General features: G+C 40.9%; 1 protein-coding gene across 6 annotated transcripts in view; it reads right to left on the bottom strand.

Annotated features, from left to right (window-relative positions):
• NUBPL (NUBP iron-sulfur cluster assembly factor, mitochondrial) overlaps nt 1-19,598 on the bottom strand; it is a 92,602-nt gene that overhangs the window by 23,240 nt on the left and 49,764 nt on the right. For all 6 annotated transcript variants that reach the window (XM_075426677.1, XM_075426678.1, XM_075426679.1 and 3 more), the window contains one exon: nt 11,491-11,584. In XM_075426677.1, coding sequence (XP_075282792.1) covers nt 11,491-11,584 — 94 coding nt within the window. The remainder of the gene's footprint in view (nt 1-11,490; nt 11,585-19,598) is intronic.

Raw genomic sequence — 19,598 nt, 5'->3', positions numbered from 1 at the left:
ATAGTTAACAGGAATATCAAACAGTAAAGAGTTATTTTGATCAATAAAGTAATGAAATATGACTGAATTCATTCACACAGCATGGCTCTTGAAGCAATGTTTACACAAGCCTCTGTCTGAATGATGCAAACTAAGGCTGACAAATTGAACAGAGAAGTTGCAGACACTATAATGCTATCACACTGCACATTAAAACACACTACAAATTCTGCGTTCGCAGTTGTATGCAGGAGCATAATTTCTGTGCCTTGAGCATACTAAGGATATCCAAGTTGAGCACATTTAGGTTTAACTGACATATCTACTTATTCATGCATTCCATTAATTTTTGTAACTTCACCGTATTTCAGTTGACAAAAAGCTGATGCACGTTGCATTACTAAAAGCTATACTAACTAATTTTTAATCCTTAGCATGCATAATATATAGAGACAGAATTAAGAGTCACCTGTAATGCTGATGTTTGCCTTTCTTTTTTAACCTCAGGTACTCATCCTCAGTAAAAGAAAGGTGTGCCTACACAGCACATTGGTACTCACCCTTCTGGTGGACTGGTGTTCAGGAAATTACAAGCACTGAAACAGCCTATAATTCCTGTGTACAGAAAGTATTGCCTATATGCACTACATCCTTAAGGTTTGTATTAGCTGCTCCGGGTTACAAGGCATAGGGTGGAATCTCTCCCAGCTTTAGTGACAGTCAGTTTGTACCAAAGCGAACAGGGAAGACTAAAAAGCAGCTGACAAGCAGCAGTTTAGAAGGTCTACCTTCGGATGAAAAGGATCTCTCTAACATATTCCTTTTTCCCTCCAGGGTCTTCAGAGGCAGACTTCACACCCAGGCTACGTGCATCTCATTCAGACAGCTGATTAAGGACCCCTACCACACAGAAGTATTAGACTGTGTCTTGTATCACCCTGATTCTTATTAACTTAGCAAATAATGCCACTCCAAAACCTGTGAAGTGTAACTAACCAGAAAGACTGACAAACACAGTCCTGGAGCATGAAGACACAGACACATTTTTCTGACAGCTGTATCTGCTGACCGACAGGCCTTCAACACTCTTGCAAGGAACCACATTCAGGCCTCAGTGCAACAGTGGATGGCCTGATCTGACCACACCACTCATGCACTTTTTGTAGCTTTTGCTACCTTTTCCACTGCACCAATTTCAAACTTCTAAGCCTGGTGAATCTGAATCTTGTCTACTGTGGATCTCTTCAGAGTCCCTCTCACCTTCTGTTAAATTACTTGTTACTTCACAAGTAAGAAGTGCCTGCAATTACAGATACAGTTTCAACTTGAAGATGAAGAACAAGATCTTGCAAGAACAAAGGCTTCTGTCTTTCCCAGAATTTCAGCTGGTGATGATTACAGATACATTAACATTAAAAAGTTGCCTTGGATAGACATTAACATTAAGTATAACATCAAAAAGACTCCAACTTGGATACACCTCGTAAAGAAGTTCCTTCTGTGTGTGACCTCTCACTACAACTAGCAACTTAAAAGCTTATTTGTTGAATATCACTAGTGTGATTTTCCCTTGAGGAATCCTCACTTGAGACTCGTAATACAGCTCAGCACTGACCCAAAGGCTGGATCCTGGCTGTGACACACCTCTAGCCTGCTCGTTACCTTCTTCTTAGAGGAGTCTGAACAACTCCTCAGACAGTGTATGTTTCCAACAGCCAAACATCATCTTCTGCCCACCAACTAGTGGGTAATTAAAGACTGGGACACTACCACCTTGTCCACATGAAAAGAGGAAATAAATCTTAGAGCAAGCTTCTTCCTCCTGGCAAGAGCAACTGTCAGTGAAACCACTGAGCAGAAGAGTATCACAAGGCGGATAAAGCTGTCACCCTGAAGTTAAACTGCCCTCATCTAACTGATCAGCAAGTAGTATAACATCCATTTCACTCCAGATACCATGGAGAAAGATGTGGAAAGATAACTCTTGCTGTGTTAAAACATTTGGGTTTGGTTGTGGCAAACTGAATACATATGTCACACCAATGCAATTTACAATCCATTATTTATTTAACAAAGTGAAAACACTGAAAACATCTGTAATAGCATCCGTGAACAAGCATTATTTGCAAAGTATAGGCATAAAATAAAAAGCCACTCCCTCACAGACACTCTGCCACTTTCACTTTTCCTTAGCTATCTGAATTAGCATTTTTCTGCTCTACTCCATCCCACCTCCTGCTGTCCAGTGCATTTGCCAATCATGTCCAGATTATAATGAGCATTGTACTAGGCAAGATCAAAGTCCAAATAGTCTCTTTTGACAAATTACTATGATTTTTTTTTTAAATGAGAGGTCCTAATCCAAAGAGGAGGACTGGGTAAAGGACTGATTCTACTATAGAAAAAATACAGCACTGAGACTACTTCAATCACCTCCAAAAAAACAACAAGAAGGGCTTCTTCAACTACATCAGCAGCAAAAGGAAGGCTAGGGACAACGTGGGGCCGCTGCTGAATGAGGAGGGTGTCCTGGTGACGGAGGATGCGGAGAAGGCAGAGCTAATGAATGCCTTCTTTGCTTCAGTCTTCAGTGCTAAGACTGGCCCTCAGGAATCCCAGGCCCCGGAGGTAAGAGATGAAGCCTACAAAGAGAACGACTTTCCCTTGGTCGAGGAGGACTGTGTGAGGGATCGCTTAAGCGATCTGGACGTCCACAAATCCATGGGCCCCGATGGAATGCACCCACGAGTGCTGAGGGAGCTGGCGGATGTCATTGCTGAGCCACTCTCCATCATCTTTGAGAGGTCCTGGAGGACAGGAGAGGTGCCCGAGGACTGGAGAAAGGCCAATGTCACTCCAATCTTCAAAAAGGGCAAGAAGGAGGACCCAGGGAACTACAGGCCGGTCAGCCTCACCTCCATCCCGGGAAAGGTGATGGAGCAGCTTATCCTGGAGGCCATCATCAAGCAAGTGGAAGAAAAGAAGGTTATCAGGAGTAGTCAGCATGGATTCACCAAGGGGAAATCATGCCTGACCAATCTGATAGCTTTCTACGATGACATGACTGGCTGGGTAGACGAAGGGAGAGCCGTGGATGTTATCTACCTTGACTTCAGCAAGGCTTTCGACACAGTCTCCCATGATATCCTCCTGGGGAAGCTGAGGAAGTGTGGGCTGGATGAGTGGTCGGTGAAGTGGATAGAGAACTGGCTGAATGGCAGAACTCAGAGGGTTGTCATCAGCGGCGCTGAGTCTAGTTGGAGGCTGGTGACAAGTGGTGTCCCTCAGGGGTCAGTACTGGGCCCAGTCTTGTTTAACTTCTTCATCAACGACCTGGATGAAGAGTTAGAATGTACCCTCAGCAAGTTTGCTGATGACACCAAGCTGGGAGGTGTGGTAGATACACCAGAAGGCTGTGCTGCCATTCAGCGTGACCTGGATAGGCTGGAAAGCCGGGCAGAGAGGAACCTGATGAGGTTCAACAAGGGCAAGTGCAGGGTCCTGCACCTGGGGAGGAACAACCTCATGCACCAGTACAGGCTTGGGGTGGACCTGCTGGAGAGCAGCTCTGCGGAGAGGGACCTGGGTGTCCTGGTGGACGACAGGTTAACCATGAGCCAGCAGTGTGCCCTGGCTGCCAAGAAAGCCAATGGGATCCTGGGGTGCATCAAGAAGAGTGTGGCCAGCAGGTCGAGGGAGGTTCTCCTTCACCTCTACACTGCCCTGGTGAGGCCTCATCTGGAGTACTGTGTCCAGTTCTGGGCTCCCCAGTTCAAGAAGGATGAAGAGCTACTGGAGAGAGTCCAGCGGAGGGCTACAAGGATGGTGAGGGGACTGGAGCATCTCTCCTACGAGGAGAGGTTGAGGGAACTGGGCTTGTTCAGCCTGAAGAAGAGAAGGCTGCGAGGGGACCTTATAAATGCCTACAAATATCTGAAGGGTGAGTGTCAGGAGGATGGGGCCAAGCTCTTTTCAGTGGTGCCCAGTGACAAGACAAGGGGCAATGGGCACAAACTGAGGCACAGGAAGTTCCGTCTGAACGTGAGGAGGAACTTCTTCCCTCTGAGGGTGACGGAGCACTGGAACAGGCTGCCCAGGGAGGTTGTGGAGTCTCCTTCTCTGGAGATATTCAAGACCCGCCTGGACAAGATCCTGTGCAGCCTACTGTAGGTGACCCTGCTTCGGCAGGGGGGTTGGACTAGATGACCCACAGAGGTCCCTTCCAACCCCTACTATTCTGTGATTCTGTGATTCTGTGAAAAACCATTCCGTTTTTCATTTTTTTTCCCCCAGAGGTGGGGGTGGTAAGGGGCAGATTTAAACATTTATTTTTTCATAAGAAATAGCTAGAGGAAAGAATGCAGTACCATTATTCATATGGATTTCTCTCATCTTTAGCAATTGTCAGCTGAACACCATGCTCGTTTATTCTTTCTATTCAGAATAACTGGTCTAAAAAAAATGAGGCAATTGCAGCTAATCTAGTACTTAACATACATTTAGCCACTGTTGCCAGACCTCAGAGAACCTCAGTTTTCAAAGCCTCTATACTTCACAGCTTTTTTTCCCCAATACCTGGAAACCATTTTTCAGGAATGATAACATTTAAAGAACTTGCACTGAATGTACTATCACTTCAGGTTGGACAGGCAATGTGTGTTAAATCAATCTCCATGAGCCAAGAGTTAAATTTAAATTTATATTGAAAGAGTGTGAGGCATTAATGTGTAAACTTTTACTGTATTTTGGTCTCTACATTAGGTTTACAGAGTCTACTGAGTCTGACACTTCATAATAAAGTACCAGGAGTGTCCAAAGCTAAGATAACCCTGATGATAATTTGCATTTGTCAACTACATTTTTTCTGACAACAGAAGCAAACTATTTCAGCATACCAATTATATTTGGATGAACACAAAGAACTGTTTTAAAATTCCCATTGGTGTGCCTAAGGTTTTTTTTTGTTTTCAATCTATCCTAAACCTATGTGCCTTTCCTTTCCCGCAGTTCTTTAAAATATCAAAATACAGCATGAAAGAAAGATTACATCTACATAAAAATCTGATATTAAAAATATTTGCCATTCAAAAATAGATCAAGTAAAATTTACTATTACCCAGATGGCTTCCATAAAGTATCTTCAAAAATTTACTGTAGAAGCTAATGATCTACCTCCTCCATAAAAGAAGAAAGCAAGCTCAGAAATGGAGAAAAACATTGTATGTTATTGTTAAACTAAAAGGAAAGAAGATCAGATGCCTTGCAACTGTGATTTGCATCAAAGTAAGAGATATTCAACAAGGGGCAAACAGACACTTACACAAAGAGCAACGATAGAATACAGATACACCTCTAATCTTAAACTGTATGCTACATGCAACTTGTACTGCAGCATTGGGGTTTTTTTGATCATTTCTGCTCAGAAAAGACACGAGAACAGCACCATACCTACTCAGCTTGCAATTTTCATGAATTTAAAAAGACACCTTTGTCTCACAAGTCACAACTCTTTTTCTAACTCATGTATAGTTTGATGAAACTTCAACAGTATTTTCTTATTCAAAATCTGATTTGAAATTCTCTTTTCGCCGTTTTTAATGCTCATTTCTGAACAGCCAGCCTACTCATCCCCTGGAACTTCCTGTTCTTGTACATTATTGTACACTGAGGCAGGATTTGGTTCTCTTAAGTCCCACACACTGCCATAAAACAGTTGTGTACAAGGCTACACCCTGGTCTGTGTGACACTGGCATAAATATGAGTAAATAGTTTGGTTCATCAGCTTGGTATGTCACATTTCATTGAGAATTTAAAAATGCAAGTGTCTTCAAGTTGTGACATCCCTCTACTCTTTCCTCTTCAATGTACATATTTGAATAGAAATAAGACTTTTAACGCTTAATCAGTAATGACAGAAATATGCTTTTTATTTTTATTTAAATGAATGTATCAAAATACTGTCTGCAAAAGAAACCCTATCAATTATAATTCTTTGAATATTCATATTTTAAGTAAGAAAAACTCCTTTGGTAAATATTTCAGCTTTATCTGCCAAAGGCATTCAAAGATCTACATAGTGCTGAAAGACGTAATTGTTAGGAAAAATTACACCATTTGTACAATAAGAAGATAGCAGGAACTCTGTACTATGGCAATTTTGAATCTAAAAGGTGACGAAAGTCAGTCATTCCCTGTATGACTAGCAATGGCAATGCTTCTGCTTTTACAGAACTTGTAAAAAACATAAAATAGCTTTCACATTGCTTTCACTTTGCTTATCTTGACTGTCTTTTCTGATTCTTATTAACAGCCGTTCTGAAGTTGTAAGAAGAAGTAAGAAACTGTAAGATTATAATAATATATAATAATATATGCTTTGTGTGAAAACAAAAATATGTTACTTCCACAAGGTGGGAAAATTAAGAGCACTGAAACAGAACATGAAGCCTTTCACCTTTAGGTCTCCTGTATAAATACAGTTCAGTCTAATGCTCACTACTGTAATTATTAAAAGAGTGTTCAGCAAGATGTGAAATTATTTGGTTGCCTTAGTCTGCTTCCCACTGGACGGGTGTAAATTTCTAATGGTTTTCACTTCCATGGCATCTCGATATCCAAAGAAAAGAGTGATATGACGAAGTTTAGCAAATGAAACAATTCCCGTATTTAACCTGGAGTCGCTTCTGTCAGTTGAGGCAGAATGTCAGTCCATAGAGCTGTCAAGCTGTCACACTTCAGTAATGCAGACTTCACTTTAACCTTAATATAGAAAGGGCAGTAGACACCCTAGCTTATTTAACGGTCAGCCGCCACCATGCAGCTTCTCTGCGAGGAAGAAGCACTTGTGCAGGGCTCTGGGGCTGCCTCTCGAACAGAGAGGCCCTTGCTGCTGCCCGTGCAGCCTTCACACCCTATGGGCAGAGAATGATAAACTTCTCTCGCAGTCTTCAGAGAAGCTAATCCTCCATCTCCGATACTATTTATTAATTTGATTAATGGCTCCTTTATCTAAAGATAAACACTTAGATTTCTCAATTTAACAACTAGGTAATGCAAAGGAATCACAAGCCTTATTCTTCATAATACCATTTTTTACACTATATCTTGACATCAAACATCACAATGTCATCTAAAACCTCCTATGTTTTAAAAGCTGGAAAACATGCAAGGACACTGAACTTTCCCAAGCATGCATGTTCAATACATGATAAAATAACGACATTTTTCTCCAGACTGACCCAGGATTTCTATTTGGAAAGCAGACTTGCATCTGAAGAAAGAAGTGGTGGCTGAACACAAATATATATCACATTTTCAAGCTACCATATAATTTCTCATCTAGTAGTTTGTGAGGAATGACTGCAACACGAGAAAAGTTACAGATGACTAAAGAACTATTATTGGTTAAGACATATCTTGTAAGGCGAGTAAGAACAATAAAATAAAAAACGAAAGTTGTGGTAGTTTCCTTTTTCATCCTCTTTTAAAGAAGGAGAAGTACCCACACTAAACTGTCACTCCAGCTGAAGTTGCGTGAGGCTGATACTTTTTTTAATCACAACCAGAACTGTAAGACATATTTTGTTGTTTTGCATTTACCCATTAGGTATTGCTCTAATCAGTTTTTAACTGAAGAAAATTACGTCCTGTGATGCAGCATTAAAAAAAAAAAGTCTTCTAAAACTAAACCCCGATACCGTTTCACACATCCTCAGTCCCTCTCTTATTGTCAGATGTTGCAATGCCACAGTTTTTCATGTCCCAGTCATAGAAAAATCTGTAATTAGCTGGTAAAAATACGTATGCAGATTCTGTAAAATCATTTACAGACAGAATAAAAATTATCTTCACTGTCTACCCCAGGAAGCCACAGATAAATAATGAAGAAACCGTAATGCAAATACTGTATCTCATATATGCATGCATGCAAATCAAAGCACAACTTTCATGCAAACTAGATAATGCACTTCTAAATGTACTTAACTAAGATACATATATATATGCTGTCTTGGAGGAAAAAGAGAGAAATTATGCCACTAATACCATGACTGTCCAAGCCATCCTCAAAGGATAAAGAAAGAACAAGAAAACTGGAGAGGGAACAGGACGGCATAACACCAAATACTTTCTGTAAAAAAATAAAAGACAACACACAGCTTAGAAACCTGAATTGCAAATGAAGATGGATCCCACAAAACCAGCAGAGTTCTGTAGACTGCTCCAAAGACCACATCATCGAGATTTGTAACATTATCTTCTGTATCCTTGAAAGGAAAAAGGCTAAAGGAAATAAAAGCATGCTAAACAAGGCTATGAACTGTCAAACAGACAGACACCAAGGAAGAGGAGGAAAAGAACAAAGTGCAGTTCAAGCTGTTATATGCAAAAAGAAGCCATTCCAATGACGATGAAAAATACTCGCAACACACAACAGAGGAAATTCTTTGTAAAACACTAAAATTCATTGACCCAGTAAGAATACAGGGAATTACAAATATTATCACTCCTTGTCTGCTGCACTTGTCTTCATCAAAAGCACAATACACTTATTTTTTTAAACTGCAAGAGTTGACCTGAACTTGCTCAACAAAGCCAACTAATGGGAAAGACAAATGTAGAGTGATGATATCACTCCTAATTGTATGAAGTTAGGACTGAAGAATAATAAGCAGAACTGAGCAACTGCGGGAACACTGTGAAGCCGTTTCAGAATTCAAATCAAAAATGCTGTCTTCAGTTACGAATTTGTGAAAGCCCACACTTGTACAAAAAAAAAAAAAAAAAGGCACCAGAAAGCCCTAGTGAAGAGTTTAAAGAGAGACATGGGTAACAATTTATGCCCGTTTATGGCATATCAAGAAAATCTGCATTGCTTGTTTTGTTTTAAACCTGTTTTCCTTTGCTTTTTTTTAAATCAGCGACTTGTCTACTTTGACTTGCCTCAAAACCTGATTCAACAGGAATGCGAACCACAGGTTTCTGACAGTCATATGGAAAACTAATTAAAACACTGAATAAAAATTATTTACTCTTAATTCTTCACTTTGTTACACCCACACAAGAATGAGGACATTGCTGTCCTTAGCAAGAAAATTCAGCTTTTTTTTGAACTTGTTTTGCTTTTATTAACATCTATTACATTCTAAGAAGATGTAAGTATTATGAAAAAAACTAAATTAAGGTTTCCATTTACTGATGTGCTATATCAGTTAGAAAGATCCTATGACCTTCCACAAACAAACCTCAGCAAAACTTAGAAGAAATACAGGATTAAAGTACTTTCTTCCATAACCTCTCTGTCCCAGAAGACCCAGTGCACCACCACCACAACCACTCACACTTCTGAAGACAGTGCAGAATTCTGTGGAAAAAGGGCACAAAAATCTCTTGAAGATCAAAAGTCCAATGACCTTTTCTGTGTTAAATTTGGATATATAGGTGCAATGTAATGAATAGCAATTATTTATACCTACCATACTTAAAAAAAAAAAACATAATCCATGAAGCCATACCTCTTTAATTTCATAATTTTACAACCCTTATGCACAAGATTTAATATGAAATTCTATCTTACCAAAAACTTCCGTAGCACTGCCATACTTCACTGCTTAAAACCCTGGGAGTAAAAAGCCCTCCTGCTTTGCTACTCACGCATGCAACCTACTAAGCACTGTATTTAAGAAAATTAGTATGAATCATGGTTTGTTTTTCATCGTATGTTCCAGGTCACACATAAACTAAGGCACTAGAAGCCCCCTCTTGTACTTCTTATGAGAAAAATCCATTAAATCCTTCTTCACAACTCTGCTGATTTGCTCCCTTCCACCACTCAACACAACCACAGACAGCAGAGAGAACGGTTATTAACGATTTTGCGGCGCTAGCATTATGGCTGAGTTAGCACATTCTCTAACATTTGAGTTTTATACGCCAAAAGATTTTCTAAAGTGGACAGCATGGAAGATGATGAGATACCACCATGCAGCCTTCACACTAAATTTAACTATCTGTCAAAAATTTTGGCTTGTAGATATATAGGTAACCGTGGCTATCATGTACTATTGCAGCTAAGACATGACTGTGTTAAAGGAAATGATACAAGGTGCTGCTTGATGGTTGAAGTGCTCCTCTAATTGCTGTTGACTTCACTGTGCTGTGGCAGTGGTGATGGTTTTGCTGTGAAACCAGGGTGCACGCCCCAAAACCCACTAGCTCTAGTGGTTTTCTATGTGGGCATGTCTATAACACACACCAGTCTTTCTAGCTATACCTGTAGCTAACTCTTTTATCCTGTCCTATCCTCTGAACTTTTAGAGATTTAAAATTCTTTATTTGTTAAACTTATCAGGCAGCCTGGTAAGAGTTCTATATGCAAGTGAAACAGTTCTGCAAATTTACTATTTACTGGCTTCACTTCAGTGCATAACGGCCACCAAAGCGCAGAAAGAAAGGAGTGCTGAAGGGAACCAGGGCCTGCCTGTGCACGTGCACACAGCCCACACTCAGAGAAGAATGAGAGCAGTAAAAGATGGCACCATTTTGTTCTCATATCAACATATTTATCTGGTATCACAAAGTGGAGCAAGCAGTCCCACTGATCACTTCATAACTCAGAATCACAGAACTTCTGGTTGGAAAAGGTCTCTGGAGGTGATCTACTGGCAACACTAGGCACGGCCAGCTAGGGCTTTTCCTAGTACAATATGGACATCTGCCAAGGATGGAGATCCCACAGACTCTGGGTAACAAGTTCCAGCACTGCAGGGCCCTCCCAGTGAAGAGCTGCAGCAATTATTAAACTATTCTTGGAGCCATAAGGACTGTTTTGTCTCTTTTACCACTGAGCTCCTAACAGTCATCATGTTGGCTATTGACAACTGCTTCTGCTGTATGTCAGACAGGTACAAAAACATGACAGTCTATCAGATCTCGTGAGATGCTCAGCATCCTTTCAGAAGCAGCATTTGTAACTCCTCCTGAAATCAACAAGATTAGAGGGCAGCCTGCATATCTCAAGATCGATTTGTCAAAGCTTAAATCCCCCACAGAAAGTGAAATTCACAAGACGAGAGGAAAAAAAATGCATTAGTGTATTACAGTACTGCATAGTTTATCTCAGTAAGTGTTGTGTATTAACAGTATTGTCAGCTTCTAATTAAAAAGCGTCACAAAGACAAACTATCTTAGAGTATAGCTTTACTATGCAGTAGGTACAGACAAAGAAAATATTTTCTACTGCTAACCACACCATTTTTTGGCATAACTGCCTTTCCTTCCAGAGTACTGCCACACTGGACTTACCAATCTTATCAAAACTTAGCTTAAAAGAAAGTAACACAATCATAATGCTAACATGTTAAAAATCATGGATGGTATTTTTCATCACCACACTACTGACAACATTTTCTTACTGTGTTCAAAAGAATTTTTGACCACCATTTTAAAATGCTGCTGAAGTTACCACACTTAACCAATTTCAAACCTCTGAAACAGTCAAGCAATACACATACCTGCAATTGGAATATTCTGTGAGACTGACAGCTGTACATCTCCAGTCCCAGGTGGCATGTCAATCACTAAATAGTCCAGTTGACCCCAGTCAACCTAGAAGACGACAATAAAAATATATGTTGGAGGTTTGAAGTGTTTTTATCTAAGGCACTTTATAGAAAACCAGGCCTGCAATAAAACACAATGTAAAACAAGTGAACCAAGGACACCCCAAAAGAATTATACTGAGATGCCCTTTTAGTAACACTTTCAGTATAGGAGCAAGACATTATTTCTGAGAGACATACAGTCTTTGCTGATCACACAAATCTATGAGCATAACTTCACGAGCACAATCACTATTGAATTCTTTCCCCCCAAAAAAAGCAGCAACAACTTAATTTAAAACTTTTACTTTGTATCTGCTTAATCACAGCTTAGAAGCAAATGTTGGGTAAAATTCTGGGGTTTGCGCAAGAAATACGGCTTAGGAATTGTTTCCATTAATTTAAAATCAATACTGTGTGCTTCTTATCACTTCTCAAAACTACATACAAATCTTTAGTAATTTTTTTCTGGTTTGTTACTGCAAAGTTATTCATACAAATCCATGGGCCCCAATGGAATGTTATGCCCACAAATCCATGGGCCCCGATGGAATGCACCCACGAGTGCTGAGGGAGCTGGCGGATGTCATTGCTGAGCCACTCTCCATCATCTTTGAGAGGTCCTGGAGGACAGGAGAGGTGCCCGAGGAATGGAGAAAGGCCAATGTCACTCCAATCTTCAAAAAGGGCAAGAAGGAGGACCCAGGGAACTACAGGCCGGTCAGCCTCACCTCCATCCCGGGAAAGGTGATGGAGCAGCTTATCCTGGAGGCCATCATCAAGCAAGTGAAGGAAAAGAAGGTTATCAGGAGTAGTCAGCATGGACTCATCAAGGGGAAATCATGCCTGACCAATCTGATAGCTTTCTACGATGGCATGACCAGCTGGGTAGATGAGGGGAGAGCCGTGGATGTTGTCTACCTCGACTTCAGCAAGGCTTTTGACACAGTCTCCCATGATATCCTCCTGGGGAAGCTCAGGAAGTGTGGGCTGGATGAGTGGTCGGTGAGGTGGATTGAGAACTGGCTGAATGGCCGAACTCAGAGGGTTGTCATCAGTGGCTCTGAGTCTAGTTGGAGGTTGGTAACTAGTGGTGTCCCCCAGGGGTCAGTACTGGGCCCAGTCTTGTTTAACTTCATCAACGACCTGGATGAATGTACCCTCAGCCAGTTTGCTGATGACACCAAACTGGGAGGAGTGGCGGATACACCAGAAGGCTGTGCTGCCATTCAGCGTGACCTCGACAGGCTGGAAAATTGGGCAGAGAGGAACCTGATGAGGTTCAACAAGGGCAAGTGCAGAGTCCTGCACCTGGGGAGGAACAACCCCATGCACCAGTACAGGCTTGGGGCGGACCTGCTGGAGAGCAGCTCTGTGGAGAGGGACCTGGGTGTCCTGGTGGACGACAGCTTAACCATGAGCCAGCAGTGTGCCCTGGCTGCCAAGAAAGCCAATGGGATCCTGGGGTGCATTAGGAAGAGTGTGGCCAGCAGGTCGGGGGAGGTTCTCCTTCCCCTCTACTCAGCCCTAGTGAAGCCCCATCTGGAGTACTGTGTCCAGTTCTGGGCTCACCAGTTCAAGAAAGATGAAGAGCTACTGGAGAGAGTTCAGCAGAGGGCTACGAGGATGGTGAGGGGACTGGAGAATCTCTCCTATGAGGAGAGGCTGAGGGAGCTGGGCTTGTTCAGCCTGAAGAAGAGAAGGCTGAGAGGGGACCTTATAAATGTTTATAAATATCTTCAGGGTGGGTGTCAGGAGGATGGGGCCAGACTCTTTTCAGTAGTGCCCAGCGACAGGACAAGGGGCAATGGGCACAAACTGAAGCACAGGAAGCTCTGTCTGAACATGAGGAAGAACTTCTTCCCTCTGAGGGTGACGGAGCACTGGAACAGGCTGCCCAGGGAGGTTGTGGAGTCTCCTTCTCTGGAGATATTCAAGACCCGCCTGGACAAGGTCCTGTGCAGCCTGCAGTAGGCGACTCTGCTTCAGCAGGAGGGTTGGACTAGATGACCCACAGAGGTCCCTTCCAACCCCTACCATTCTGTGATTCTGTGTGATTCTGTGATACATGGAGAGCTACTGGTACCGAATTTTTTCTAGGAATAAGTGCTGTTGGGAGGGGAAAAAAAAAAAACAAAACAAGAGTTGTTAAATGAACATCACCAGCTATAGTTATACAAACTTACAACACACATAACGCATCACATACAAAAAAAAAAAATTTACTGGTTGCTAGGCATCAAATGAGAGTGACCATTAATATCTATTAGGCTGAAGTGTGAGAACACTGTGATTATTCACGTTCCTTACCAGGACAGATTTCCAAGAGAGTCAAGTAACTCTCTCCAGAGCGCTGCATACTGCAACGCACGTTCTCTTCATGAGAACAGAAATGATCCTAGGGCTACTTTATATTACGTAAAGCCAAGCTATACTTCGCCTAAACATTTCCTAATGGTTTAACTAAGCTTAGGCAGGTCCTTGATTCAACTCTGACATGGTGCATGTTAGTACCACAGCACTCTTACTAGCCCATAGCAATGATATAAGGTCTTCTGTCCCTGCAGTACAGAAGTTTTAGAAATCATAACCACGTTAAAAATGAAGACCCACAAATGTCTCTCCCTCATTTTTCTCTCCACACTGACATAATATAATTATATGGTATGTTTCTGATTCATACAACACATATAAGTTACAACAGTCTACGAGCTGCTTTAATACAGGAAAATGCCAAACAAGAGCAGGATTTTACTTTCTCTTTTATTTTACACATTCCCTCAGAGTCATTTTAACAGCAAAAACAACTGACATTTTACCAGTCCCTCAGTTATTATCCTGGAGCGTTAGACCCTGTCAGAGGAACACTCCTGCATTTTCTTTCAGTTCTTCTACAGATGACAATCTTCTGGGGAAGCACAAGTGATGTGGAATCCAGACCCCTAACCCAATGCAGCACTCCAATGAGAAATGGATTTTTTTCAAGGCAGACTGATGAAGATGGAAGATTTCAGAGCACTCCTACTTGGCAAGCATACAGTTCCCCCCAAAAAATATCTAGACCTACTCTACTACTACGTGGAACACTAACGGAGAAGACCTCAAAGGCCAATGCTCAAACCCTTTCCTCGGCATTCAGTTTTGCGGGGAAGCACAAACCAGTCACTGCTTTTCTAAGTAGAGGAAGCTGCTTTGGTAAAAACATCTCCATGTGGAACCTTTACAGTAAAAAAAACACTTTTCTAAATAGCTTACTGCTTCAGAAAACACACAAAACAATTGTTGCTCAAGAAGTTACTTTCAAAATTTATCACGTCTAGTAGAATGGGAGAAGGGGTACAGAAATCAAGAGGGCACCAGAGCTTTCTGCCTCAAGCTTCCTTAGCAAGTGACCCCACAACAACAAAAAGACCTTTCAACGTGCACTTTCTGGATTGTCTTCTGAGTAATAATTTTTACCAAAGTTATAAACTTCTGAAAACAGAAGTTAATAATGGAATCTTAAGCACACGGTGAATCTCATGGTAAATCTCATTGCTAGGCAACAGGGAAAATACTCTGTTAACACATAGTGCAATTAGATTATAATGCTTTACTTAATTTATGGCACTGAAACTATCTTATTTCATATATTTTCTTCAAATTCATGGATTGGAAAACAGAAATGAGATAACGTTACCAAATTAATTGTGCTCCATTACAATACTTTTAAATCTGAGCACTGAAGAATGGCGAAGCTGCACCATCGCAGCAGCAGTGGAGAGGATGCATCGCTACTGTGCAGAGCAGGACAGAAGACAGGCTTTTGTCACATCAGTTCAGAAAAGGCAACAGTGAAGAAGTCTAGGTGCGCAAGAGTTGAATGTATGTGAGAACTACACTCCACACACCTCTCTGAGCTATGCCACTGCTGTGGCAATGAACCAGTGGAAGTAACAAGGCAAACTAGACTGGAAAACCACTCCTCACTAAAACTAACCTTGGTTTTTATTTTGGATTTTGAATGTAGTCAGATAGTTATTCTCACAATTTTATTATCTTCTTTTTCATTTTTAATTCAGGGTGAGAACGGGAAGCTGTGTCACAACGACATAGCTGTAATTGCTGAAAAGAACTGAGCTAGTGTTTTTGCCTAGTAGTGAACAGTGTCCTCTAGACATACAGATTTGCTCAGACTTACGTTAGGGAACTCTGCACCTCACCCCATTTCTCTCTGCAGACTTTCTCTTTTTCTCTTCTATTCTGCAAGAAGTAGATGATGAACACTGTGGAGTTCAGTTGCTCCTCCATTACCCTTCCACAGGAACACACAAGCAGTATGACAGTCTTTTATTAAACAAATTATTGAATGTAATTTGGAAGGTATAACGATTTGTTATAGAAATGCACATGCTACTTCACAGGAGAAGAAATTCCAGTCTGTTACTAAATTTCAGCAAAGGAGAAAAAAAAGGAGGAGACATTTTAAATTAAATTTAGAATTGGAAGATATAATCAGAGGAGTGGCTTTCTGCAATCTACTATTGCTATTCATTCAACATTATTAAAATGGCACATATAATCAGGCTGTGATATAAAACACTAATCCAAATGCAAATCTTACTTATATGCAACAATTTACCAAATGAGGACCAGCAGTCCTCATGTTCTCAATCAGTTCTGAGAAGTGTGTCTGTATGCAAATACAGTTGCATACAAGTAAATGAGCTCAGATTAACAGCACATTACAGTAAACGAGTTCCCTTTGCAAGCAATAAACGGACAGTGGTTACAAAAGCCTTCCCTGTAACCTCTGAAACCTATCAGCACCTTTGCATGTACAGAAGTGTTAATATCTTCGCCCCTCTAATACACACAGTGTGTAAAACATTTCAAACCATAGCAAATGTAATTGCACTTTCCTTAAGTATAGAATTTGTCTTTTTTTAAAAAGGTTTAACTTGACATTTATTGTTAAGCAATGTAATTAAGTGCCATGTGCTTCTGTGTATTTTCCCTTGCTCAGAAACGCCATGAATGCTTCTATGTAAATCACTTTAATCAATCACTCTCTTCATGTGACAATTTGTATTCAAAATACCAGATAGGCATTTTGAATAAGGGTTCCAAATAGTGATTTAAACCCGATGTAGAGCATAGAGATATAGATGGCATTTCTGCTGAGGAATGAAGCCTGAGCATCCTCTCTGTGCATGAAGCAGAAATGACAGAATGTTAGCATAGAACAGGGATTGCTACTTGTGGTTTTGAAGTAATCCTGGTGTTTGGTAAATAACAGAAGATATTATTTATTTGTTCTTAATAAGAGGAATACACGCAGAGTTTCAATCAAGCAGCACTGCAGGTGCAGACTTGGCAGCAGCCAGCCAAGCTCAGAACACCAGTATCAGGGAAGTACCAAGAGCTACACTGCAGGCAGCTTAAGGTCTATTCCTGCCTGATCCCCCCTCCTCCTAACTACTTTGTTGTATATACAAATGATTTAATACAGGCAAACAGCTGAAGAAAATAAAGGTAAGAAATTCTGTTGTTAACTGAATATGTACATAACTGTTCACATACATTTACATCTGTTAGTGCAAGATAAAACAAATATTTAAAAAGATTTCCTGAAAAATTACTTAAAGATTCTGCTTAAACGTATCATAGAATGATTAAGGTTGGAAAAGACCTCTAAGATCATCAAGTCCAACCGTCAACCCATCACCACCATGCCTACCAAACCATGTCCTAAAGTGCCACTTCCGCACGTTTTTTGAACACCTCCAGGGACGGGGACTCCACCACTTCCCTGGACAGCCTCTTCCAATGTTTGACCACTCTTTCAGTAAAGAAATTGTTCCTAATGTCTAATCTAAACCTTCCCTGATGCAACTTGAGGCCATTACCTCTCATCCTATCGCTAGTTACTTGGGAGAAGAGACCAACACCTGCCTCACTACAAACTCCTTGCAGGGAGTTGTAGAGAGCAAGGAGGTCTCCCCTCAGCCTCCTCTTCTCCAGACTAAACAGCCCCAGCTCCCTCAGCTGCTCCTCATCAGACTTGTTCTCTAGACCCCTCATCAGCCTTGTTGCCCTTCTCCAACATAGTTTCATGATGTAAGAAAACAGACAATTTAGGAATAGTATAATGAAACTTTGCATTTTAATAAAAAGTAATTTTTATTTATTGTCACAAATATTTGATAAAGAACGGAGGTATTCCCCAGACACAAAGCAGAAGATTTTTAGTCCCTACAGAAACTTTCTGCTAGTGAAACAACTACTTATACCACCGCAGGATATTCCATAGTGCTTAATACAACTCAATACTTCCTGCACAAAGACAACTCTCCCTTTGATGTCCTCTGATGCTTAACCAATCTTGAAGCTGTGCAATCTAACACCACGAAAAACAGACGTGCTGCAAAGGTTCAGATTCCCTCTAAAGTATTTCTGATGAGTCCGTTCTGCCAAGTTCAGAGAGAAACTGAGGTGAAGCCTAAGAACAGTTTGCTCCAAAGACTTCCATAAAGAGAAGAAAATTCTCCTATTCTTTCTCGGTATAGAGTAACTTTCAGAAATAAGTGCCTAGAAAGGAAGCCAGAGCCCTGTTCAATTCAACCACCAAAAGACAAACTGACCTCCTCCTCTTCCTCCCTGATGGCTTTTAATAATGTTAAGAACAGAAGGCAAATGCAGTAGCCTGAAGTTTCTGTCACCTTCATCTATATAACCTACAAAACTAAACAGCTCCCAGAAGATGACAATGCAGGTTATTTCCTATGTGGCGTTCCAGGAGACCAAAGGAAGGCACTCAACACCGGGTTCCTGCCCGACTTCAGAGAGGCCAGTGGACACCATGTCAGCCAAAGGGAAGATGGCACAGAGCTGCGGGGCAGCTGGGCCTGTCCGCAAGAGCCCGGGCACAGTCTGTGGGGATAACTGAAAAGGAAAACGTCTGTGCATGCCCAGCACGTCTGATGGAGACTGTGTCAGTGCTACTGCATATAAAAGACTCTTCCACTAGGTTTGAGTTGCTCCTACAAACAGCCTTTGTGAGCTGAGATTCCCACTTCTCAGGGACTCAAAGTACTTGTTCTCTAAAAGACAACCTTTTGAGAAGTAAACATTTATTACGTAGTCAGTCTTGAGATTGATCGTTGATCTGCTGCTCTCTAACCTTGACCCACAAACAGCCTGCACTACATAATTTGCAGAAACTTTTCTTCAAAAATACACCATCTTTTTTTTTCCTGTTCTAGAACTGTCTGTGGTTCAGTTGCTGAATAATGATGACTGGAAAAGAAATATGGAACTAGGCAAGTTACTACTCTTATGTCTTTTAGCAATTAAATTCAGCACAGAAGTAAAGTAATATAAATGTAAACATATCAGAAGAAAGTGGGCTGGCATCACATCATTTAATTAAACTAATCGCTGGGTTGATGCAGCCACGATAAGCACATCATCTAAATTATAAATTCTCACCATTGTTTAGCTATCAAATCCAAAGTCAACAACACATTCTTAAGGCAGTACTATTAGGACCCAATTTAAGCTCATACAATTTTTATACGCTGTCCGATTCAGATTTTCCCTACAATAACAACAGAAGGAAATATTACAAGTGTTGGCAGCAAATACCAAAAGGGAGAAGCTTATTAAGCTCACTCCCCATACATATTTTAGCCAGTATTTCTGTAATGATGTTAAAAGCTGACATATAGCTTAAGACCGAATGCTTAACCATGCAATAGAAAGCACTGACCCTAATTCTCTTCACAAGTCATTTAACTTCCTTAAACATCAGTTCATGTTCTGGTACCATGAGAAAATCAATAAATTCCTCATTGAGGTACCAACAGACTAATATAGGCATCACTTCATGCCTATCACTGAGACACTGATTTTAAATTAGTACTTAATCATTATATTAAAAAGGTCAGAAAACTGTTTCTTAAGTACAATATATAATGCTTTTTTGTACAGAAGATGGAACTCCTACAAAAGGACAGTCAAAGGCCTTCAGAAAAAAAGGA

The sequence above is a fragment of the Opisthocomus hoazin genome, chromosome 7, assembly GCF_030867145.1.
Source record: "Opisthocomus hoazin isolate bOpiHoa1 chromosome 7, bOpiHoa1.hap1, whole genome shotgun sequence".
NCBI classification, from domain to species: domain Eukaryota; kingdom Metazoa; phylum Chordata; class Aves; order Opisthocomiformes; family Opisthocomidae; genus Opisthocomus; species Opisthocomus hoazin.
This window is presented reverse-complemented; position numbering and strand designations above follow the sequence as displayed.